Raw genomic sequence first — 27,136 nt, forward strand, 5'->3', positions numbered from 1 at the left:
TGGGCTGAATTAAAAATCTATAACATTTCATCTACTTACTAAAATATATCCCAATTTCTCTTTCTATACACTTGACTGCTAAGAGATGTGCAGGTGCATCATGTGCTAATTCCCTCCTTCCTTGTGACATTTTACCTGGTATCTACATATGGATGGTTGAGACAAAAGTGAAATTGCATTTAGAGCAGCTTTCATGCCCTCGGAACATTGCAAAGCGCTTTATAAAGCATTTCACAAATCAATTGAACATTTCTGTGGTCACTATTGCACAGAAATGCAATCATCAAGTTGTGCATCGGAAGGTCCCACACAGCAACAAGATAAATAAATAGCTGGATAAACTCTGCATTTATAATAATCTTTATTAGTGTCACAAGAAGGCTTACGTTAACACTGTAATGAAGTTACTGTGAAAATCCCCTAGTCGCCACATTCCGGCGCCTGTTCAGGTACACTGAGGGAGAATTCAGAATGTCCAATTCATTTAACAAGCACGTCTTTTGGCACTTGTGGGAGGAAACCCACGCAGACACAGGGAGAACTGTGCAGACTCCGCACAGACAGTGACCCAAGCCGGGAATTGAACTTGGGGCCCTGGCACTGTAAAGCAACAGTGCTAACCACTGTGCAACCGTGCATGATGGTTAAGTGATAAACACTGGATCTTTTACATCTACCTGTGAGCACAGCGGAGAGCCTCTGCTTAACTTCTCCTCTTTAAGGTAGCATCCGACAGTGGGACACTTTTTCAAAACAGTACTCATGTCAGTCTGAACTGTGTTCAAGAACTTTAAATTCATCACCTAACTCAGATAAGTGAACTACCGCTAAAGCCATGATAGATGCAAACTCCATTCGTGCAATCCCTAGGCATTTTCTTGTCTAATTTTAAAAAACCTGACAATAATGAATCAGGCTTCATCACACAAAATTTCCTTCTCCAGGAAGGGACGAGGTGGAGGAAAGAACACGAAAGGGAAGATAAAAGACAGAGCTGAATTAGTCTAAGTAATAGACAATAACATAATATTTACAGAAGGATCGTGGTCAAATTATTAGCACTTGTATACTTATTTTGTTGGAAAGTTCCTTCAAGTTAACATTTTTTTAAAAATAAATATTTTATTGAAAATTTTTGGTCAACCAACACAGTACATTGTGCATCCTTTACACAATATTATAACAACACAAATAACAATGACCTATTTTATAAACAAAAAATGAATAAATAATAAATTACAAAAATGAAAACTAACCCTAATTGGCAACTGCCTTATCACAAGTAACACTCTCCAAAAATATAATTTAACAGTCCAATATATAATTATCTGTCACAACGACCTATACATATTATACAGTATATATTAACAACCCTGAGAGTCCTTCTGGTCCTCCTCCCCCCCCCTCTCCCCCCGATCCTGGGCTGCTGCTGCTGCCTTCTTTTTTCCATTCCATCTATCTTTCTGCGAGGTATTCAACGAACGGTTGCCACCGCCCGGTGAACCCTTGAGCCGACCCCCTTAGAACGAACTTAATCCGCTCTAGCTTTATAAACCCTGCCATGTCATTTATCCAGGTCTCCACCCCCGGGGGCTTGGCTTCTTTCCACATTAACAATATCCTGCGCCGGGCTACTAGGGACGCAAAGGCCAAAACATCGGCCTCTCTCGCCTCCTGCACTCCCGGCTCTTGTGCAACCCCAAATATAGCCAACCCCCAGCTTGGTTCGACCCGGACCCCCACTACTTTTGAAAGCACCTTTGTCACCCCCATTCAAAACCCCTGTAGTGCCGGGCATGACCAAAACATATGGGTATGATTCGCTGGGCTTCTCGAGCACCTCGCACACCTATCCTCCACCCCAAAAAATTTACTGAGCCGTGCTCCAGTCATATGCGCCCTGTGTAATACCTTAAACTGAATCAGGCTTAGCCTGGCACACGAGGACGACGAGTTTACCCTGCTTCGGGCATCTGCCCACAGCCCCTCCTCGATCTCCTCCCCCAGTTATTCTTCCCATTTCCCTTTTAGTTCATCTACCATAGTCTCCCCTTCGTCCCTCATTTCCCTATATATATCTGACACCTTACCATCCCCCACCCATGTCTTTGAGATCACCCTGTCCTGCACCTCGTGTGTCGGGAGCTGCGGGAATTCCCTCACCTGTTGCCTCGCAAAAGCCCTCAGTTGCACATACCTGAATGCATTCCCTTGGGGCAACCCATATTTCTCGGTCAGCGCTCCCAGACTCGCGAACTTCCCATCCACAAACAGATCTTTCAGTTGCGTTATTCCTGCTCTTTACCACATTCCATATCCCCCATGCATTCCCCCCGGGGTAAACCTATGGTTGTTTCTTATCGGGGACCCCCCCAAGGCTCCAGTCTTTCCCCTATGCCGTCTCCACTGTCCCCAAATCATCAGTGTAGCCACCACCACCGGGCTTGTGGTGTAGTTCCTCGGTGAGAACGGCAATGGGGCTGTCACCATAGCCTGTAGGCTAGTCCCCCTACAGGACGCCCTCTCTAATCTCTTCCACGCCGCTCCCACCTCCTCTCCCATCCACTTACTCACCATTGAAATATTAGCGGCCCAATAATACTCACTTAGGCTCGGTAGTGCCAGCCCTCCCCTATCCCTGCTAAGCTGTAAGAATCCCTTCCTCACTCTCGGGGTCTTCCCGGCCCACACAAAACCCATGATGCTCTTTTCAATCCTTTTAAAAAAAGCCTTCGTGATCACCACCGGGAGGCACTGAAACACAAAGAGGAATCTCGGGAGGACCACCATCTTAACCGCCTGCACCCTCCCTGCCAGTGACAGGGATACCATATCCCATCTCTGGAAATCCTCCTCCATTTGTTCCACCAACCGCGTTAAGTTTAACCTATGCAATGTGCCCCAATTCTTGGCTATCTGGATCCCAGGTAACGAAAGTCCCTTGTTACCTTCCTCAACGGTAGGTCCTCTATTTCTCTACTCTGCTCCCCTGGATGCACCACAAACAACTCACTTTTCCCCATGTTCAATTTATACCCTGAAAAATCCCCAAACTCCCCAAGTATCCGCATTATTTCTGGCATCCCCTCCGCCGGGTCTGCCACGTATAGTAGCAAATCGTCCGCATACAAAGATACCCGGTGCTCTTCTCCTCCTCTAAGTACTCCCCTCCACTTCTTGGAACCCCTCAACGCTATCGCCAGGGGCTCAATCGCCAGTGCAAACAATAATGGGGACAGAGGGCATCCCTGCCTTGTCCCTCTATGGAGCCGAAAATATGCAGATCCCCGTCCATTCGTGACCACGCTCGCCATCGGGGCCCTATACAACAGCTGCACCCATCTAACATACCCCTCTCCAAAACCAAATCTCCTCAACACCTCCCACAAATAATCCCACTCCACTCTATCAAATGCTTTCTCGGCATCCATCGCCACTACTATCTCCGTTTCCCCCTCTGGTGGGGGCATCATCATTACCCCTAACAGCCTCCGTATATTCGTGTTCAGCTGTCTCCCCTTCACAAACCCAGTTTGGTCCTCGTGGACCACTCCCGGGACACATCAAGTTAACATTTAAGATCATCTGTAATCATAGTATAAAAATTAGAATGAATTTCCAACAAGTACGACTATGAAGAAAAATTGCAAATCAAAATTTATATAATTGACAATTAGAGGAACATTGTTATAGATCCATTGTTCATGGTTTCTTTGTGACAAGAGTAAGCTCGAATGAAAGAGCCAAATAAAAGATTTAAACTATTCATTGCCTCGATATCACATATATATATATATATATATATATATATATATTTTAAAAAACTTACTTCAAACATTTCTCGTGTGCCTTAAAGTGTAATTTAGACATAAAGAATATTTAGTTTTAATTAAACCACTGATTACAATCCAAGCAATTCTGCCAAGATGGGAATGGAGTACAATAAAACAAGTGTCTAAATAGGTTTTCAAGTTTTCCCTTCAGGAACCAAGTTAGGTGCCTGGACTCGGCATGGCTATAAGAAAGAGACTGGTTGGCCTCGTTAGTCTCTGCTAATCTGTTACTTCATGATTGTCGAAATGTTGCATCCCTACTGGCCTAAACTGTTGAACCTAACTTAGTTAGAAACAGGTTTTAACGTTGGCACAATAAAATCGAACTAAAAATGGCCTAGTAATAAATGTACCAACATGGTCTAAAGAGTAGAAAATCTATTCTCTTGAACTTCCTTACATCAAATAGAAATAACCCTGGTCTGCTCTTGCATGCCTTCTGGTGGTTGTTTACAGGGGAGCAGAGTGAAATAATAGTTAGCATCTGCTGCTCAGCTAGCATTTAAAAGAGGACAAAATGGCGCACACAATGGTTAGGAGATATACATTTTTGCAATAACTTTTCTGCTACTAAATGTTTGATGTAACAAATCATAAACTAAACTGTAGGGAAAAAAGAAATATCTGGACCTGTGGCAGAAGACTAAAAATGCCACATAAACACAGGGAGAATATGCAAACTCCACACAGTCACCCAAGCTGGAATCAGACTCGGGTCCCTGGCAGTGAGGCAGCAGTGCTAATAACCACTGTGCCTCCCTGTTAAATTCACAACAAAATCCCGTTACAGTCGGACCTGCAGTGGTAAGTTAGGGGAGTCAATTCTTAACATTGCTCATGTGGTCATAACAAAAATTTGCGCCAACATCCTGGATTAGGATGCACAGACAAGGGAATTGTAAATTGTGCCCTGGAATCAGAATTTCTTTTTGAAATAACTGCCACAGATTTCTTGGGTTTACAATACTGAAGTTCAAAAATATCTACATTTTTAAAGCCAGTACCTTTCTAGGTCAGATGGAAATTACTTTTATTAATTTAAAAGTTGTCCCTTGAAGAGCTTAAAAAGTGTAGCAAAGAAGTTGGTGCTAGACTTTTGTCTGAAATTCAGGAAATCTGAAATTTTAAAAAAAGTGTCTGGAGAATTAGATTGCGATCAGAGAGAGGGGGGGGAAAGAGGGGGAGAGAGAGAGAGAGAGAGGGAGAGTTAGAGAAAGAGAGAGAGAGAGAGAGAGGGGAGTGAGAGGGGAGAGAGAGAGAGAGAGAGAGAGAGAGAAAAACACAGTAAGAAAAGGAGACGTGAATTGCATTAGGTCAGGAGCCCTAATAATAACAACCTTTTATTGTCACAAGTATGAAGTTACTGTGAAAAGCCCCCATTCCGGCGCCTGTTCGGGTAAGCTGGTACAGGAATTGAACCCGTGCTGCTGGCCTTGTTTTCTATCACAAACCAGCTATCTAGCCCACTGAGCTAAACCAGCTATGGCTACTGAAGGCACCCCGAGAGCAGGTCTGAGCCCAATTAATTCCCAAGTTTGATGAGGATGAGTTTTGAGAGAGCTTAGCAAGCGAGGTAACCAGCAGAAAGCTCGGCCCTGTTCCTGCAAAGTAAGCCATCAGGCAAGGCGTGCAAAGTTTACTCCCTATTGCCGGATGAGAATTCGGCAAACAAGATGTGGCAAAGACTATTTTAAGTGCATACAAGTTATTGCCAGAGATGCACCTTCAAAAATTACACACGCTTTGAAAATGACAGGATCAGACGTACATCAAATTTGAACGGCTTAAGCAGTTTGTGTTTGATTGGTGGATATGGGTGCTGAAGGTTGAGGCCACATATTGAAACCTTCAAATAAAATAGTGCTTTTTGAAGAGTGCACTCCTTCTCCCTATAAAAATGCACATAGGGGAACAGAAAGTGGCATGGGTCAGGGAGGTAGCAATTCTGGCTGATGATCTAGGAGGTTGTCCATAGCCCTAGTCTCAAAGAAAACTCTTCCTCTGTCACCCCCAGCAACTTGGAAAGGATACAAGGTGGAAGAGTGATAGGAAACCAAACATTCATGGGAGAGAAGGGACAGCTGGAAACATAGGACCCCCCCGCCTCAGACCAGAAAGGATGGGGCTGAAAAAAAGGAGTGAGACTCTGAAGGCTACGAGTTTCAAATGCCACAAGGTCAGACACCTTTGTGCTGACTGTTGGAAGCTACAGGTAAACCCCAGCGATTTATTGGGGTACAAAGGTGCTGAATGTCAGGTGGAGAACATAGTGACCAGGCTGTGGTTCTGGCCACTAGCAGCAAGTCCTTGTAAGCACACCCCTGTGGTTGCAGGTGAATTTAGCAAAGTCCCTGAGAGTTACAAGGATTGGGTGTCAAAAGGAAAGATGTCCCCATTTTTCCAGAGCGAGGCAACAAAGCCAGCAGTCACGTTGAGGGATACCAGGGTCAGCTAGCTCTACTGTTGGGAGAGGCATGACTGTCCTCTGGAGAGTACAGTACAGGTCGAAGTGCAGGTAAAGGATATCAAGGGAGGATACTGCTCATACCTTTACACAGGGTTTACTTGGAGTGTTGCCTTATTTCAGGGTCGATGACCATGAGAGTCATCCTTAATTTATCTGTGGACGGAGTTGATCTGCTCCTTGGAAATGACCTGGCAGGATCAAACGGCGACGGCGTCCTACACAGTTTTAGAGAAGCCGAACAAGGTCAGTCGGCGGCAAGGTCGCACAGTGGTTAGCACTGCTGTTTCACAGCTCCAAGGTCCCGGGTTCAATTCCGGTCTCTGGTGACTGTCTGTGTGGAGTTTGCACTTCTCCCCGTGTCTCCATGGGTTTCCTCCCGCAGTCCAAAGATGTGTAGATTAGGTGGACTGGACATGCTAAATTGCCCCTTAAGTGTCCAAAATGTTGCAGAGGTTACTGGGATAGGGTGGAGGCATGGGTTTAAGTAGGGTGCTCTTTCCAAGGGCCGGTGCAGACTCGATGGGCCGACTGGCCTCCTTCTGCACTGTAAACTCTATGATTCTATTCTATGAGAGAGCAGCGGCTGGAGATAGACCATCGCATTTTTCCTGGCAGCGTGGATAACCTGGTCTATGACCAAACACGTCCCTCAGAAGAGGCCAAACCAGCATTGCAGATGGATGATCCTGCCTGTCTGGTTATCCAAAACCTCATTGAAAAGTTTAGAAGACCCGAAGGATATAATGTATAGACCTTCCTTAGTGCAGCTTAACATGCCAACCCAGATCCAAATATGTTAGCACAGACTTCACAAATGGAAGCTGAAGCAGAGGGAGGTGCCGGGTGTCATTATTTTAAAAACAAGATATTGATGAGAAAGTGGAGATCCCCGCATAAACCTGCAGACGAGGAGTGTACAGTGATCCACCAGGTGGTGGCGCTGCGTAGGTACCGTTGGGAAATACGGAGGCTAGCACAGGTGTATGAAAAAACAAACCTGCAGATGAGGAGTGTATAGTAATCCATAAAAGTAGTGGTGCTGCTGAGCACCGTTGGTAAATTCTGAGGCTAGCCTGTTGGCTGGATATTTAGGTGCACAAAAAACCCAAACCTGAATGGGATCAACAATTTGAACCTCAACAGACCCAACAGAGTCAAAAGGAAGATGCGAGAGTGCAGATGAATGTATGCGTACAAGTTCTGCTTATTTTTTTTTTTTATTTGTACTTCCCAGTCTTATAATGAAATGAGAGTGAATCATAATTCATTTTGCATGTGTTTTATTGGAGCTGTTTTTGTTTGGTTGCCTTCCTGGGTATAGATGTACAGAGCAGATTTCCACATTTCCCCCCCAAAAAATCTTGGTTTGCAGTAAATTCCTCTTCTTAGTATGGTTACCCTGCAATGTGTGATGAATATAAGAATTTCAGATGTATATTGTACAACATATATTTTGTGCAGTAAGGGTTAAAAGCCTAGGTTAGTGCGTGTATGACTTTTTTATTAAATCTTGGTTTGCAAACCAATAGACATTTTGGTTATGGAGGTGCAATTAAAGTATCTTAAAAAATGAAATTATCATTCGTCCCAACCACATACATTGTTTACCTGAAATAGGGCTAATGGAATTTTGTTTATATAAAGGTGGTTCCCTGGGATGTGGATAATTAGTGACATTAGTAAACCAGGGGCTGGTTTTGCATTGTGGGCTAAACAGCTGACTTGTAATGCAGAACAAGGTCAGCAGCGCGGGTTCAATTCCCGTACTGGCCTCCTCGAACAGGCGCCGGAATGTGGCGGCTAGGGGCTTTTCACAGTAACTTCATTGAAGCCTACTTGTGACAATAAGCGATTATTATTATTGTGTTTAACTTTAGCAAGATGATGTAATTAATAGGAGGAGCCAGGGAATGAAGCAGTCAGGTGTTGAGTTTTGGAGTTCAGTTTTACTCTGAACAAACTAGCAGTTTCTCTCAAAGCAGTTTAATTGAAAAGATTTTGCCTGTGAACATAACAGCAGTTTCTGAAAAGGCTAGCACATTAAACAGTAGTTTGACACATGCAAGTATTCCTGGGTCTACCAACTGTATTTAAAAATGGATTTTGACCCGAGATGGGTTTTTCTTGAGTGGAGATAAAAGATAGCAGTTATGACTTAGTGTTTAATTTCATTGTTAAGCATAGTTTAAACTGGTAATTATAAGCTATTTCCTTTATGATTTGAAAGTTATTTTCAAGACTGTGTTAATAATAAAGTTTGTTTTCATACACCAATAAATGTCTCTGCATGCATAAATACAGAAGAGGACAGGAGAACAACAATAGTTGCTCAGTAAAATCATCAAGCTTGGTACCTACTTCTGTATGTACCAACGACTATACTAGAGAACATGGGGGAGGAGAAGTAATAAAAAAAGACTAAAAGATGAGCAGCACCGGAACTCGTGAAAACGAAACTACTCCCGCGCACATGTTACCCGATGGCCTCCTTCTGTACTGTAAATTGTACGATAGTTCCCTATCTATGCATGGAATCACTCCTGGAGCAGAGTATCCGTTCCTCTGTCTTATAACTTAAATTAAATATTGGGGTTTCTGTCCAGTAACCTAGCAACTGTTATGGTCTGGTCTGGGATCGCAATTGAATCATAGAATTTGCAGTGCAGAAGGAGGCCATTTGGCCCATCGAGTCTGCACCGGCCCTTAGAAAGACTCCCTACTTAAGCCCACACCTCCACCCTATCCCCATAACCCACTAACCCCACCTAATGTCACTGTTGGGAAGTGTTAAGAGGATGCGTCTTTTTTTTTTTTTAAAGAAAAAGTTACAATTCCTAATACTTTTTTTTAGGCTGGACTTTGCTGTGATCCCATAAAAACAATGCAACGTCTGCCAGCCAGCCAAATACTGTGTACCACTTGCATTGCACCTCCAAGAGGGATGTAAAGAAACAGACTCTCAACTCTCCCATCCCACCGGGTGTAGCTTTAAAGACCCCATTTCCTGTTGACTTTTACACTATTACTCTTCAGAAGTTTGAGATGAGACATTAAAATATGTAATTACCTGTCTACAATACAATGGCTACAGTAGACATGGCGATGAAATTCCTCTAGAATATACAGCCAGGAAGGCTTTTGAAAAATTGTTTTTACTAAGTCAGAACAGAGATCGTAAGGGTATACTGAAAGACTGCAAGAGCCAGGTCTCACGAGAAAGTATTGTGCACTGATATTGAAGAGAAACTATCATAAGAGGTTTCTGCAAACATAATTTTATGGGGATAAAATGTGGAAATCTGCTCTGTACAGCTACACCCAGGAAGACAGCTGAACAAAAAGGCAATGTGGAATCACTGTATCGAGATCAGCCATAGGACAATTAACTCTATATTTCTTTGATTTCTTTTCACAGACTGCATATTCTACCATCTGTTCTGGTGTGTGTATGGCACGCAGGGAAAGTGTGATGTACGAGTCAATAAACTTATCTAGATCTTTGATTTAAACTCAGAATATCTGTCTGATTAATTCTATATAGTATGAAAGCATAAGTAGTGGGAATCGTGTAGCATTGGCAAAGTACATCCTCACTAAATTCACAACTAAATACTTACAGCCAGACCTAGAGTGGCAAATTAATGGAGTCAACTACCCCTCATGTGGCCATAACAATAGGAAAGAAAGAAATCGCTAGAAAGTTAGCTGCCATTAAATTTCCATGATCTTTTCAACAAGATAGTTTCATTATCCAAATTATTTATCTAGTTGCAGGGTTGTAGGAAACAGGTTATATTTACAATTTTTGTCGGCTTGCCCTCATTGAGAGCAATTGGGCAGTTAAACCATGTGAATTGAGGTCCACTTCAACCTCCTGGGTGCACCTTGTTGTAGCCACTTTCATATACTGATGTATATCAGAGCGAAGACTGCCTTACTTGTGTAGGATGGGATCACTGCACACAAGAGATAGGGAGCACACAATCGGCAAGAATTGCATGAGAGACTTTAATAAGCTCCCATGGATTCCTCGCTATGATATAGTACCATAAAGCTTATCCTAATATAGCCTGCAGTTTTACTTTTTAGTTGATGTTGAAACAGACAGGTTCAAGACCTCGATGCTCTTCAGTAAGGAGTCGGAGGGTAATCTGCTTGTTAGGAAATATTTAAAAATCTTGATTTCACCTTGAAAAGAGTTTTAAGTATTTGAAGATAGAATTCATAGAATTTATAGTGCAGAAGGCGGCGATTCGGCCCATCGAGTTTGCACCGGTCCTTAGAAAGAGCACCCTACTTTAAACCACGTCTCCACCCTATACCCATAACCCAGTATTCCCACCAGCCTTTTGGACATTAAGGGGCAAATTATCATGGCCAATCCACCGAACCTGCACATCTTTCGACTGTGGGAGGAAACCGGAGCACCCAGAGGAAACCCATGCAGATATGTGGAGGAAATGTAAACTCCACAGTCACCCGAAGCTGGAATTGAACCCGGGTCCCTGGAGCTGTGAGGCAGCAGTGCTAACCACTGTGCCGTCCTTAGATAACGAATGGTTTGGAAAGACAGATCTACAAATTTACTTCAAACTACACAGGGTACATAAAAACATGGGTTCAAATCAGTAAAACGCAAATAAAGACCTGATTTGAAAAGATTTGTCAAACCAAGTCGCCAACAGGGTGGTGTTCTTGAGATGAAAATAATCCATGTTGTTAACAGAAAGCCGCAAGATACTGTAGTATCTTGCTGGTTGGATATCCCAAGCTGTCCAAAATGATCTTTCTCCACCATATTTATCTTGGAAGTAAAAATAAAATATTTGTACTCTTAGGTGGAACAGGACTCAAGGCCAAGTTAAATCACCATAGTAAAGAAACATCAAAACAGACAAAGTTCTAGGTAACTTTGACAAGTATTCAACTTTGTAGAAGCTGTACTCGGGTAACACTCAGGCTAGGTTGCACCTGGAGAAATGTACAGCCAAGTTGCACTCAAGTAACACTGCACCTGGAGAATTGCACAACTCTAGTTGCAATGCAAAAGGTGCATCAGTTGTAAGATTTTGATAATAGCATTGTATTTCTGGGGATTTTGTATAAAATGGACTAATGTTTATGAACTTTTAAGTCGGCCACTTCTAAGCGGTCAGTTTAAATTTCTGTTAGACAATAAACAATCAAAGTAATTACAGAACAGGAAGGCCATTGTTTGTGAGAAACAACACATGATTAAGTTATTACTTTGATGCTGCCGGTAAATCAGAATTCAAGGATTATTCTGCTTTGAAATTAATGCCATTGAGTTCAATAGTTTCAATTTAGGATGACACCTTGTGCTTAAATAAACTAATCATTGCTTTAATTGATCTGTACCAGAAGAAAACCTTTATTTTTTGATATTATGAAAAGGAAGTGTTCTCAACTTGATCTTCTAGCTTTAGTGTGGGGCTTGGGTTAAAATATGTTGGCAAGGGAATGTGACTTTGTTTGTGCCTGTTCTGTGTTGGGTGATATGTGCCATTGGTTTGTAATGAAACCTAAGCCTCTGGGGGTCTAAGAAAGTGAAAGATAGAGTTTGGTCTCAGTTCATGACCCATAAAGCAGGACTTACAAAGGTGGGGTGATTTGCACCCTACAATAGAAGAGGTGAATGTGGACCATTCCCCAAAAAAGGAAGTCCCGAATAAATAGCAGTGGGGGTAAAGGTTTGAGCAATATTGAAGATAAGAGAATCCAGGCTGTCTTCGCTGGAGTTGGTGAGGGAAAGCTTGGATGTCATCAGTGTACAAATTAAACTAATGTTGTGCCTTTGAGGAGTGTCAGCAAGAGGCAGCATATAGATAAGTAGGAGAAAGTCAAGGATAGATCCTCAGGGACACCAGAGGTAACGGTTTAGGTACTGCAATAGAAGCCATTGCATGTGATTGTCTGGCTACAATTAGATAAGAATGGAACCAAGTTAGCGCAGTATCACCCAGATGGATGACAGAGAAGGGAGGAAGATGGTGTGGTGAACTGTATAAAGGCCTGCAGACCGGTTGAGAAGGAAAACAAAATTATACCGTTGTCACAATTACATGGGAGGTGACCCGTGCAGTAACTGAGAGACTGTTTAGCTCAGGCAGTCTTCCATTTTCCTTTCCTTCTTCTTGTTTAGCATCTTTTTCTTCTCCATAACAGAGCTATCATTGCAATTTTTTGTTAAGGAAAAAATACTTGACCAGTAGAAGATACTTTTGGGTAAAAAAAGATTACCAAGCAATTTCAGCGTGATCTCTGCGAAAAGTGTAAGAATTTAGAGGGTGAAAAATTAACAATTTCAACACTGCAGATATATTTATACAAATTATTCCTACATACAAGATTGAACCTGAAAATATATAGAACTATCTGCAAGTCACGAAATGGCCTTGACTGCATTCTCTGAATAGACTGATTTGTCGAAAAAAGAAAGGGAGAAAGGATTTTTTATAATTTCTTCTCTTCACTCGCTATTTCCGCTCCATGTGTTCCAATCCTCCTTCCCATCACCATCCAGACAAGCTAAAGCCATCCCTGGCTTTTGTTAAAGTTACATGAGCAAGAAGCAGCAATAACGTGCCATTCAATAGCCCTACAAAAAACAACTAATGTCCAGCATTCAGTAAATATATTTTAGGCATAGGCATATGCTGCCTATGGTAATCTGGATCGATCTGTGCTATTAGTGATTGTCTAATTCTAGCACTGAAAATTCTATATAGAAAGACCAACCATTTATATATCCCCTTTCATGACCCCAAGATGTCCGAAAACATATTACATTCAATTAAGTATTTTTGAAATGCGGTCACATGTATTGTGCGGTAACATAGCAGTCAATTTGCATACAAGTTCCCACAAACAGCAATTGAATAATGACCAGATTATTATTATTATTTTTTTTTTTTTTGGCCACGACAACAGGCGGAACACACCTCTGGTTAGAAAAATACCATGAGATATTTTGCACTCACCCAAGAACAGATGGATCCCCAAGTTAAACATCATGTGTAATAGATTGACAGTATAACACTCCCTCAGTTCTGTACTTGAACATAAACTTAGATTATGCACTCAAGTCTTGGAACAGGGCTTTAACCCACAATCTGAGACTCGGGTATGAATGTTGTCACTGATCCACAACTGATATAGTTTTACAGGGGTTACCACATTGGTAAAAATTAAACTTTCACATTGAAGATAAATCCTGGTATACATTTCAGATGGCAGTGACCATTTACCCACCTCTCAAAATCTGGTAGAGGAAAACCTTGACATGGTCTGAACTCAATGGTTGTGGAGACACGATGATCTTGTGAAGGTCACTTTGCATTAGCTCTGTGACGACATAGCTGAGGAAGGGAAATAGTCAAGGAAAACACACTAATTTCTGTAAATCAATCCCCAGGTTTTAATAGTTGCAACCATTAGCATTAGAACACTCTAGCTTCTGTTATTCAACCTGAAAGTTAGCAGACTAAATTGGAATAAGGACAGATAGAAAGTCAAAACTTACACAGTACCTTTGACAACTTCAGAATGCTCAAAACTGCTTTGCAGCTAACAAGGTATGAGATAATGTCCCAGGCTGGTATGATGGTCTTTCATTTGAATTCTGACTTTCAGAATATTTATCATTTTGATGTAAATATTTATCAATATTTAACTTAAGTCACCTATTAGAGAAAAATGTTGAAAAAAGATGAAATAGGCAACTTATCTTTAGCTTTGTCAACAACCCCTTGATTAACCTCGTTTTACTTCAACATGAGTTTGGGCTTTCCAACAATTCCTCTGAAAATGCATTTAGATAACATGTTCTAATCTTTATATTTTTCATACAGGACTCTAGAAAAATGAGTTGCACAGGTTCCACGTTTGATCCATAATCTCTGTCGAAGTCTCAATTTAGCTAAGTCAATACAAAAAACTACATAGCCAACCAGGATTCCTGCAGAAAGGTGTGCATATGGATGTCAACTAAGGATAGGAATGATATCGGCCATGGTCAAAAACATCACTATTCATATTAAGGCTGACATGGCCATGTGGGAAAACGGAAAGCATGAATCAGTACCTTAATGTGAGAAGACACTCTTAGAAAATGCAACAATTAAAATGCAATATATTCCATGACAGAGGGTCACATCGAGATTCAATAAAACAAATCAAATTATTTAGGAAGGCATTTCACCTGGAATCCCTTAGATGGAAAATCTTCAGTGGAATTCGGGGATAATTAAAATCCTTTGAATCAAACCATATGACAAATAGATATATCAATGCCCAAACTTGTGTTTATTTGCAAACAGCTGATATTTTTTCCTGCAAATGACGATCTGGAGAAATGTGTACTTTTAGCAGATCTGCAGCACTCAATAATTGGTATCACTGAACAAGATCAAATTCTGATCAATACCAATAAAATCGAAATATTATTTGCGTCAAAAGGAACAGATCAACAAGCTCATTGTTTTTGGATAGCTGCTTAGAAAAAGGAACATACTTTTGAAAGCGTTCACATAAACAAGCTAATGTGTGTGGCACAAAGTGATTTACTTCATTACATGTGCGCTTGTTTCAATGTTTAAGCAAGGCATGAGGAATTTTGTTTAAATGGATTCAGGCAAAAAGAAAACTATCAGCAATGCCATAAGTAACTGAAAACTTAAAAACCATTTGTGCTGCATAACTTATGGTAGTTTTCAACCATACCAATGTATATTTTCATTAAAATATTTTAGATATTTAGATGCAAACTTCAGGTATTGAGGTAATTTGCTTTACTTCATAATTGAAGCCAACTGGCACAGCAGTAAATCAGCTTAATTCTGCTGTGGAGTTTGTCACATGATAATCCAGGTTTAGAAAGTCTATGAAAGAATATAAACTTATTAAAAACAATTGTTACACTCAAAAAATATTAAAACAGATAATTCTGAATGCTCCAACAGTCTTAAATCACTATCGTCATTCTGGATGATCTGATTATAGCCAATGGTGCTGGATTATTTCTAAATAAATAAAAACAAAACTACAATACCTTTGGTCTTCCAAACAAAGGCGGTCACCTTGACACTGTGCCAGCTGAAAAACTATAATTGTAGACAGCCAAGTCTAATGATCGCAGTTCTGAGCAGCTTTTTCCAGTGCGCAGCTCTTTGAAATTATATGCACCACTGTACCTACGCAATATTTATCACAGCACAAGGTCTACATGGTATCTTTTAGGCTATTTAGAGGGAACATTGGCTGTGACATTCTAAATGCGCAAATTGGTCATGAGACACACTGGGCACAGGAGCATATTTGCACATGTTCACAGAGAACAGCACAGAACAGGCCCTTCGGCCCTCGATGTTGTGCCGAGCTTAGTCTGAAACCAAGATCAAGCTATCCCACTCCCTGACATTCTGGTGTGCTCCATGTGCCTATCCAATAACCGTTTGAAAGTTCCTAAAGTGTCCGACTCCACTATCACAGCAGGCAGTCCATTCCACATCCTAACCACTCTCTGAGTAAAGAATCTACCTCGGACATCCCTCCTATATCTCCCACCCTGAACCTTATAGATATGCCCCCTTGTAACAGCTACATCCACCCGAGGAAATAGTCTCTGAACATCCACTCTATCCATCCACCTCATCATCTTATAAACCTCTATTAAGTCGCCTCTCATCCTCCTCCGCACCAAAGAGAAAAGCCCTAGCTCCCTCAACCTTTCCTCATAAGACCTACCCTCCAAACCAGGCAGCATCCTGGCAGTCTCCTTTGCACCCTTTCCAATGTTTCCACATCCTTCCTACACTGAGGAGACCGGAACTACACACAATATTCCAAATGTGGTCTCACCAGGGTCATGTACAGTTGCAACATAACCCCACGGCTCTTAAACTCAAGCCCCCCGTTAATAAATGCTAACACACTATAGGCCTTCTTCACGGCTCTATCCACTTGAGTGGCAACCTTTAGAGATCTGTGGACTTGAACCCCAAGATCTCTCTGTTCCTCAGAACCCTGCCATTGACCCTGTACTCCGCATTCAAATTTTTCCTATTAAAATGAATAACCATATTATCAGGGTTAAACTCCATCTGCCATTTTTCGGCCCAGCTCTGCATCCTCTCAATTTCTCTTTGCAGTCTACAACAGCCCTCCACCTCATCCACGACTCCACCAATCTTGGTGTCATCAGCAAATTTACTGACCCACCCTTCAGCCCCCTCCTCCAAGTCATTGATAAAAATCACAAATAGCAGAGGACCCAGCACTGATCCCTGTGGTAAACCGCTGGTAACTGGTCTCCAGTCTGAAAATTTTCCATCCACCGCCACACTCTGACTTCTATGTGATAGCCAGTTACTTATCCAATTGGCCAAATTTCGCTCTATCCAATACCTCCTTACTTTTTTCATGAGCCGACCATGGGGAACCTTATCAAACGTCTTACTAAAATCCATGTATACGACATCAACTGCTCTACCTTCATCTACACACGTAGTTACCTCCTCAAAGAATTCAATCAAATTTGTGAGGCAAGACTTACCCTTCACGAATCCGTGTTGTCTATCCCGGATTAAGCTGCATCTTTCCAAATGGTCATCAATCCTATCCTTCAGGACCGTTTCCATTAACTTACCGACCACCAAAGTAAGACTAACCGGCCTATAATTACCAGGGTCATTTCTATTCCCTTTCTTGATCAGAGGAACAACATTCGCCACTCTCCAGTCCTCTGGCACTATCCCCGTGGACAGCGAGGACCCAAAAATCAAAGCCAAAGGCTCTGCAATCTCATCCCTTGCCTCCCAAAGCATCCTAGGATATATCCCATCTGGCCCAGGGGACTTGTCGACACTAAGGTTTTTTCAAAATTGCTAATACATCCTCCCTCAGAGCATCTACTTCCTCCAGCCTACCCGCCTGTATCACACACACATCCTCAAAAACATGGCCCCTCTCCTTGGTGAACACTGAAGAAAAGTATTCATTCAACGCCTCTCCTATCTCTTCTGACTCCATGCACAAGTTTCATCTACTGTCCTTGGTTCCCTCACTCGACAATTTCCTCCCTGCCTGACAGGGACTTGCATATCAAGGACACGCAGTATTTGTTCCTTGCATAAGCTTCACTTTTCATTTGTGCCTTTCCCATGCCCCCTCCTAGCTCTCCGAAGCCCTTTTTTTAAGCTCATTCCTTGCTACCTTGTAACCGTCAAGCGACCCAACTGAATCTTGTTTTCTCATCCTTACATACGCTTCCTTTTTCCTCTTGACAAGACATTCAACCTCTTTTGTGAACCATGGTTCCCTCACACGGCCATTTCCTCCCTGCCTGACAGGGACATACCTATCAAGGATACGCAGTATTTGTTCCTTGAACAAGCTCCACTTTTCATTTGTGCCTTTCCCTGACAGTTTCTGTTCCCATCTTATGCTCCCTAATCGCATCATAATTACCCCTCCCCCAATTATAAACCTTGCACTGCCGTATGGCCCTATCCCTCTACATTGCAATAGTGAAAGACACTGAATTGTGGTCGCTATCTTCAAAGTACTCTCCCACAAACATATCTAGCACTTGGCCCGGTTCATTACCCAGTACCAAATCGAATGTGGCCCTACCTCTTGACGGCCCATCCACATATTGTCAGGAAACCGTCCTGCACACGGTACAAAAACTGCCCCATCCGAACTGTTTGACCTATAGAGATTCCAATCAGTATTTGGAAAGTTAAAGTCACCCATGACAACTACACTGAGACCTCCACACCTTTCCATAATCTGTTTTGCAATTTCTTCCTCCACATCTCTATTATTATTTGGGGGTCTATAGAAAACTCCTAACAACGTGACCGCTCCTTTCCTATTTCGAACTTCAGCCCATATTACCTCAGTAGGCAGATCCCCCTCGAACTGCCTTTCTGCAGCCGTTAAACTATCCTTGATTAACAATGCTACTCCTCCACCTCTTTTACCACCTTCCCGACTCTTACTGAAACATCTGTACCCCGGAACTTCCAACAACCATTCCTGTCCCTGTTCTAACCATGTCTCCATAATGGCCACAACATCGTAGTCCCAAGTACAAATCCACGCTCCAAGTTCACCTACCTTATTCCGGATGCTCCTTGCATTGAAGTAGACACACTTCAACCCACTTTCTTGTCTGCCGGTACACTCCTGCGACCTTAATACCCTCCTCAGTACCTAACTACTCTCAACACTGGCTTCTGGACTACAGCTCGTTTTCCCATCCCCGTGACAAATTAGTTTAAACCCCCCTGAAGAGCCACAGCGAATTTCCCTCCCAGGATATTGGTGCCCTTCTGGTTCATGTGCAAACCGTCCTTACTGTACAGGTCCCACCTTCCCCAGAATGTGCTCCAATTATCCACGTAACTGAAACTCTCCCTCCCACACCATCCCTGCAGCCACGTGTTTATCTGCACTCTCTCCCTGTTCCTCAACTCGCTAGCACGTGGCACCGGCAACAAACCAGAGATGACAACATGGTTTGTCCTGGCTCTCAGCTGCCACCCTAGCTCCCTAAATTCCTGTTTTAAATCCCCGTCCCTTCTCTTACCTATGGCGTTGGTACTGATTTGTACCACGACGTGTGACTGTTCCCCTTCCCACTTAAGGATTCTGAAAACACGGTCCGAGACATCACGGACCCTGGCACCCGGGAGGCAACATACCATCCGTGAGTCTCTTTCGTTGCCACAGAACCGTCTATCTGTCCCTCTAACTATCGAGTCCCCAATAATGATTGCTCGCCTGCTTTCTCTCCCCTTCCCTTCTGAGCCACAGGGACGGACTCAGTGCTGGAGATCCGGTCACCGTGGCTTACCACTGGTAGGCTGTCCCCCTCAACAGTATCCAAAGCGGTATACTTGTTACTGAGGGGAACAGCCACAGGGGATCCCTGTACTGACTGCTTCCTCCCAGCTCCTCTCACCGTCACCCATCTATCTTCATTCTTTGGAGTAACTACATCCCTGAAGCTACTATCTATGACCACCTCTGCCTCCCGAATGATCCGAAGTTCATCCAGCTCCAGTTCCCTAACGCAGTTTCTGAGGAGCTGGAGATGGTGCACTTCCCACAGGTGAAATCAGCAGGGACACTGACGGCGTCCCTCACCTCAAACATTCTGAAGGAGGAACATTGCACTGCCTTCCCGGCCACCCCCCCCCAGATAACTTGCGGATAAAAACAAAGAAAGAACCCAACTTAAATACAGGTAAAAATAAAACACTTAACCACCTACCCGATTCCCAAGCTGCACTCCGGCTCCCCCTCTCTCTCTCCCGGAAATGAAGGCCGCTGGAACTTGGGGGTAAGTTTAAGCACCTACCTGATTCCCAAGCTGCACTCCAGCTCTCTCTCCCGCTCCCAAAAATCTATTCTATACATTTCATCTGTAAGGGTCACCTGCATCATGTTTGAACAAAGTCAAAATCTTTGCAGATGATGTCTGTACTGAATTTAGCAATCACATTTTTGGAAGTTATACAATGGCACAATTCCAAAACTCTCCAAGTCACTCATCTAGAATTTTTACCTGTTTGAAAAATTTACTAATGATAATGTCAATTTGCTGTTACTTTAACAATGGCTGAAAATTCTAAACATTCCCATCCCTGGCGCCTCAACTAATTGTCATGACAACAAAGCTACTTAATTTTGAGAGCTGGAAGATACCTGCACTACTTGTGGCCTAATCACGAAACTGCTACACATTAACAAACTCTTGACGTGAGCTCCAAGATGCCATTAATTTGAACAGCAGATCTCTGCTTATGCCTCTAGATAATTTAATGAGTGACTGGAGCTGGGAATAAGAGCCAGTATTTGTGTAGAGCTCCTAATTTCCCTGTGTTTGAATTCACCAGCCTTGAACAAATGGTGGCTGACAGGGTCCTTTGTTATGCTACTATAGTTTAGTAGCATATATGTGTTTCTGGAACAGACCTCTTCATTCACCTGAGGAAGGAGCAGCACTCCGAAAGCTAGTGACATCGAAACAAACCTGTTGGACTTTAACCTGGTGTTGTAAGACTTCGTACTGTGCTCACCCCAGTCCAACGCCGGCATCTCCACATCATAGTTTAGTAAGACTGACTAGATTTGGATTCAGTGGTTTCCAAAAGTTCAAACTGCTTTGTATCGGGGGTCAGCCCACTTCAAAACATAAACTTTGTGCAATTCATTTTAGATTAAAATCTAACATAAATAAGAAATGCTTCACAATACTTTACATCAGAAGCATATTTTGTGATTTTTTTTTTGTTTCACGTGAACCGTTAATCTGGGAGTTGAAAAATAAATTTTAGCTCTTCACCAACCAAAAAGTACAATTGTGGTTAGCAAAGTTATCAGATCAAACTGAACCTTTAAACTAGGAAATATGAGACTTCCGGTGGCGTGGGCGAGCAGGGCGGCCGCAGCAACAAGAGCTCCCGCCGGTGGCCGCGATTCGCTGCGATTTCGGGGAAATCCCCGAGTCCTCACGCACCCCCAGACTATCGTCGGCCTTTGGGGCCGCACGAGCAGCCAGCAGGGCCGGTTTAAAAGCCGGCGAAGAACCCCGCGCGGGTGTCGGCGGGCTGAGGCGCCGGGCCCGGCAGGTCAGAGTAGCAGGCGCGGAGCTAAGAGGAGGCCAAGGCGGCAGGCCCGAGGCCAGGGCACCATGTAGGGAGGGTGCTCCACGTCGGATGGCTCCCACCTAGGAAGAAGAAAGAAGGTTCAAGTCTGGTCCCAGGTGAATGCAGAGGAGAAATAAAGAAGATTTAAGGAAGTTTGGTGAAAGTTTTATTTTTCCTCTCCCGCCTTTTTTTTCCAAAAAAGAAGAATGTCAGATTGATGAAGGGTAGGAGGATGAAGGGGGAGAGGAGAGAAAAGAAAGATGATAAAGGGCAATAAGCCGCTAAAGGATGCGAAGAGCAGCGTCGAAGAAAGGAGGAAACGCGGGTTCGCCGCTGAAGGAGAAGACGAGCAAAAGTGTTGACAGGATGGCGGAAGCCGAACTGCAAGGAGGGGCCGCACTACTTACGGTGGAGAAGATGACTGAGGTGATGGCGGTGGAGCTGGAAAAACATTTGGTGAGGCACATGGGAGGCCTTGAGGAAAGAGATGGCGGTCGTGTTGAGGTCATGGGTGGAGGAGACAATCGGCCTGATGAGGGTGGAGGTGGCAACGGCATCAGCCGACGTGAGAGAGCAGGGCGAGAAGATGAAGGAGGTGGAGGAGGCCGTGACACGACACAGCGACCAGGTCACCTCAATGGGGGACGAGCTGCGGAGGGTGGTGGAGGTTAACAGAGGACTCCGAGCAAAGCTGGAAGACTTGGAAAACCGCTCAAGGCGGCACAATTTGAGAATTGTGGGCTTGCCCGAAGGAACAGAGGGCCCAAGGCCAACACAATGCTTCGCTAAGAGGTTGGCGGAGCTGATGGGGGACGGGGAGAGCCCCACCCTGTACGAGCTAGACCAAGCTCATCGGTCATTAAGGCCGAAGCCCAAAGTGAACGAGCCACTAAGGGCAGTAATTATCTGCTTCCATAAGTTTCGCATGAAGGAGAAAGTATTAAGTTGGGCGAAGCAGGAGCGTGAGGTGCTGTGGGATGGTACTGCGTTCGGATCTACCGGGACTTGACGGGGGAGTTGGCAAAAAGACGAGCAGCGTTTGGGCGAGTGAAGGCGGCTTTGTACAAGAAGGGGGTGCGATTTGGTGTGGTGTGCCCGGCGAAGTTGAGCGTAACATATAACGCCCAAGACTTTTATTTTGAGACAGCGGAGGCAGCTGAGGCGTTCGTGAGGGCAGAAGGCTTGGGACAGACGTGAAGAGTGGAACTGGAAGAGAGACTGTGGACTGTGTTTGAGCGGCTGGAAAATGTACAAATGTTACAACTCTTTTTACTGATTTGTATTGAAATTTACTTCTCTTTGCATTGTTACAGAGTTCAAGTTAATGCCGTTCCTTGTTGCGACGGTTAAATGTTATGTTAATGAATTGTAGGGGTTGGATTGTTGGGTTTGTTTTGGTGTTTCTTTCTCTGGGACTGGGTGGAAGGGGGCGAGAGGTCTTGGCGGGGGGAGCCACCTGCGCTAGCTACCTTAAGTCAGTTAGTGAACGGGGGTGAGGTGAGAGGAGGACTGCGGACGTTGGAGCCTGGATAGCAGGCTTCAATGGGCCTACGAGGCGAGCAAGAGGGGGTGGAGGGATGGATGTTGGGAGATGTTTTTGTAGGGGGGTTCTGGGAGGGTGGGGGGGGGGGGGGGGTGGGAAAGAGAAGAGAGAAGGGGTTCGAAGTTAACAATGGACAGGGGCGGGTCAGGCTTATGGGGCAGGACCCGGTGGTATGGTGATGGTGGACAAGAAAGGGGGGGGGGAAGAGACCCCCAGTAAGGATAATCACGTGGAACGTGAGAGGGCTAGGAGGTCCCGTCAAGAGGTCAAGGGTGCTTGCACATCTTAAAAGTTTGAAAGCCGATGTAGCAATGCTGCAGGAGACTCACTTGAGGGTGAAGGACCAGGTGAGACTTAAAAAGGGCTGGGTCAGCCAAGTGTTTCACTCCGGATTTGATAGAAGGGCTCGAGGGGTAGCGGTGCTGGTCAGCAAAAGGGTACGCTTCCAGATGGAAAAGGTGGTGGCAGATCAGGGGGGGGTAGATATGTGATTGTGACAGGGGCTGTTAAGTGTATACGGTCCCAATTGGGACGATGTGGGATTCGTGAGGAAGGTGTTTGGGGCTATTACCGACTTCGACACGCATGAGCTGATTGTGGGGGGGGACTGGAACTTGGTGCAGGAGCCAAGGTTGGATAGATCACAGCCGCGCTCGCTGGTCCCATCAGGGGGGGCGAAGGCGCTGGCTGGGCTAATGGTGGAAATGGGAGGGGTGGACCCTTGGAGGTTCCTGCACCCAAGGGAACGGGAGTATTCGTTTTTCTCAGCGGTTCATAAGGTATACTCGCGGATCAACTTTTTTGTGGTGGGGAAGGCTTTGCTGGCTGGAGTCAAGGGGTCGGAATACTCTGCAATTGCAGTGCCAGATCACGCTCCACATTGGGTGGATATGGTGCTAGAGAAGGGGGCAGCGCAGAGACCGGGGTGGAAACTGGATGTGGGGCTTTTGGGGAACCAAGTGTTCTGTGAGAAAATTGAAACGGTAATTAAGAAATATGTAGGTTTCAATTGTACGGGTGAGGTGTCGAAGGCAGTCGTCTGGGAGGCCCTAAAGGCGGGTGGTGAGAGGTGAGGTCATTTTGTTTAAGGCCAGGGTGGATAAAGAGGAGGTTGGAGCGGCAGAGGGTAATAGATGAGATGTTGGAGGTAGATAGGAGGTATGCAGAGGATGGGGACCCGGCGAAGCTGGAAGAGGAAGGAACTACAGGCGAGCTTCGACCGACTGTTCACCAGGAAGGCGGTGCGCCAACTGAGACGAGCAAGGGGTGCAGTTTATGAACATGGAGTTAGCAGGTCAGCTCCAGAGGGAGGCAGCGGCGAGGGAAATTCTTCAGGTGAAGGATAGGGCAGGGAAGTTGGTGGTGGCCCCAATGCTGATTAACAAGGTTTTTGAGGAGTTTTATGAGAGGTTGTACAAGTCAGAGCCACTTTCTAGATGGGTTGGAGTACCCGAGGCTAGGGGAGGGAGACAGGGCTACATTAGAAGGAGCAATAGTGGAGCAGGAGATAAAGGATGCAATTGGGAGGATGCAGTCGGAAAAGGTGGCAGGGCCGGATGGGTTTCTGGTGGAATATTATAAAAAATTTAAGGATAGGTTGGGACCCCTGATGGTGGGGATGTTTGAGGCGGCGATAGGGAACGGGGTGTTGCCGCAAACCTTGGGGCAGGCATCGATTTCCCTGTTACTAAAAAAAGATAAGGATCCGACGGAGTGTGGGTGGTATCGGCCCATATCACTTCTGAATGTGGACGTAAAAGTGTTGGCGAAGGTACTGGCGGGTAGGCTGGCGGAGTGCCTTCCGAAGATGATAGTGGAAGATCAGACGGGGTTCGTGAAAGGGAGGCAGCTGTTTTCGAACATTAGGAGGGTTTTGAACGTTGTTATGGCACCGGCGGAAAGAAAGGAAACAGGTAGTTGTGGCATTGGACGCCGAGAAGGCATTTGATCGGGTAGAATGAGGGTACCTGATGGCAGTGCTGGAGCGGTTTGGGATTGGACCAAGGTTTGTGAATTGGGTAAAGCTATTATAAGGAACCAAAGGCGAGTGTCCGCACAAATAATATCAGTTCGAGGTACTTTTCTCTCCATCGTGGGACGAGACAAGGATGTCCTATGTCCCCCCTGCTGTTTGCACTTGCGGTTGAGCTGTTGGCCATCGCATTGAGAAGTTCGGGAGCATGGAAAGGAATAGTGCGGGGGTGGATAGAGCATAGGGTGTCCTTGTATGCCGACAACTTGCTGCTGTATGTGTCGGAGCAGAGTGCGCGATAAGAGGACTATTGGAGCTACTGCGGGTATTTGGGTCTTTCGCGGGGTACAAGTTGAACCTGGACAAGAGTGAGTACTTTGTGGTGTCTTGGCCGGGGGTGGGGGGGGGGCTGCCATTCCGTAGAGAAGGGACTCATTTTAGGTATCTGGGGGTGCAGGTTGCCCGGGAGTGGGGGAGGCTTCGCAGGTACAACATCACTAGTTTGGTGGGGAGAGTGAAAGCCGATCTGGCAAGGTGGGATGGCCTTCCACTGTCACTGGCGGGTCGGGTACAGGCGGTTAAAATGAATGTGTTGTCGCGATTCCTGTTTATTTTTCAATGCCTACCGATTTTCCTGCCAAAGTCTTTTTTCAGGGAGATTGAGGAAGGATTACCTCATTCATATGGGGAGGGAAGGTGGCCAGAGTGAGAAAAGTGCTGCCACAGAGCGGAAGACAGGCAGGGGGCTTGGGTCTCCCGAACCTGTTGTACTACTACTGGGCGGCGAACGTGGAGAAAGTGGAGAAAGTGCGGAGCTGCGTCAGAGGGGTTGATTCTCAGTGGGTCAGAATGGAGGAGAGTTTGTGCAGGGGGTCGGGGCTGAAGGTTTGAGCCAGGGAGGTGGGATGGAAGTTTTCAGAAATGAGAAGAGAAGGGGATTAAGACGCTAAAAGATTTGTTTCTCCGGGGTCGGTTTGCAGGATTGAGGGAGCTGGAAGCGAAGTATGGGCTAGAGCAGGGAGAAGTGTTTAGGTACATGCAGATTCGGGATTGTGCCAGGAAGGAGATACAGAGCTTCCCAGAGAAACCGGCCTCCACATTGCTGGAAGAGGTGTTGATGACAAGGGGACTGGAGAAGGGGGCAGTGTCAGCGGTGTATGGAGCTATTCTGGAAGAGGATAAGGCACCACTGGAAGGGATCAAAGAAAAGTGGGAGGAAGAGCTGGGAGAGGTTATAGAGGAGGGGGTCTGGTGTGAGGTGTTCCGGAGAGTGAATGCCTCCACCTCATGTGCGAGGTTGGGGCTGATACAGCTGAAGGTGGTAAATAGAGCCCACCTCACGAGGGCGAGGATGAGCCGAATTTTTGAAGGAGTAGAGGCATTGCCGGGGGGGGGGGGGGGGGGGGGGGGGATCAAGTTCTGCTGGAAGGAGGTGTTTAGGGTAATTTCTAAGGTGGTGCGTGTGAAACTGGACCCGGGTCCCCAGGAGGCCATATTCGGGGTGCCGGACCAGCCAGGGTTGGAAACGGGAGCGGAGGCAGATATCATAGCCTTCGCCTTGTTGATCGCCCGAAGGCGGATCCTGCTGAGATGGAGAGCAGCCTCTCCACCCAGTGCCCTGGCGTGGAGGGGGGACCTGTTGGAATACTTGACCCTTGAGAAGGTTAAGTTCGAACTGAGGGGAAGCTCGGAGGGGTTCTACAAGTCATGGGCACTATTTATTATGCACTTTCAAGAACTGGATAACATCGAACATTAGTTTGGGGGGGGGGGGGAAGGGGGGCTGTGTAGATTAAGAGTGACTACGGGTAATCCCTGATTCCTTTTTGTCATTTGTTTATGTAAACATGCGGGCTGATGTTTGGGGGTTGGTGGGTGGATGGGATCGTTGTTATTATGGGGATTGACATATCTTGCTGATTATTGTTGATGGGTGTAAATGTGGGAGAAAATGTGAAAAAGGAGAATAAAAATATATTTTTTTTAAACTAAGAAATATGATTGCATATATGATTTAAAAACACAGGTTGATCATATTGCTTAGTGTTATAACACAGTTTAGTGCTTTTTACTGAGCTATACAAGTATGTATTCTCAAATGAACATTGATTAATAGGTTATTGAAACAATAACATTTATGGCAATATGGTTCTCCAAGTGAAAAATTCACCACCTGCCAGCAATCAGCACAAATCGACAAGAGATGGAACGCTGACAAACTCAAGATGCAATGGATGCAAGCAGCAGCATTTAAATCTGTAACATTAACGCATCAATGTCATCATATTATAATTGACCATTCCAGCCAAGTAGTCACACTAACCACAAATCTGCTTTTTGTTCTTGGAATGTGGGATAATGCAGGCAATACAGTCCCAAGAGCATGAAGTATCAACTATGTGGGATTGGAATCAACTGCAGGTCAGACAAGGTTGGGGGTAAAGGCCCCATTCATCAAAGGACATTCATGAATAAGCTGAGTTGAATCTGTCAGGTTTCATGCTCAAAATCAGCTAGCCCATAATTGCCAGATTTGTGTAATTGAATTTCATATGGGGAAATGTGAACTTTCAATCTCTGGGTTGCTAGTTGAGTACCAGAATCACTATACCTTGTGAACATAAGAAAACCTCAAATTAAGTT

General features: G+C 44.7%; 1 protein-coding gene across 10 annotated transcripts in view; it reads right to left on the minus strand.

The window, feature by feature from the left end:
- The window catches only part of nlk2 (nemo-like kinase, type 2), a 204,689-nt gene that overhangs the window by 50,257 nt on the left and 127,296 nt on the right, over nt 1-27,136 (minus strand). For all 10 annotated transcript variants that reach the window (XM_072469770.1, XM_072469772.1, XM_072469771.1 and 7 more), the window contains exon 4: nt 13,573-13,679. In XM_072469770.1, coding sequence (XP_072325871.1) covers nt 13,573-13,679 — 107 coding nt within the window. The remainder of the gene's footprint in view (nt 1-13,572; nt 13,680-27,136) is intronic.

This window comes from Scyliorhinus torazame, chromosome 12 (assembly GCF_047496885.1).
Source record: "Scyliorhinus torazame isolate Kashiwa2021f chromosome 12, sScyTor2.1, whole genome shotgun sequence".
NCBI lineage: Eukaryota > Metazoa > Chordata > Chondrichthyes > Carcharhiniformes > Scyliorhinidae > Scyliorhinus > Scyliorhinus torazame.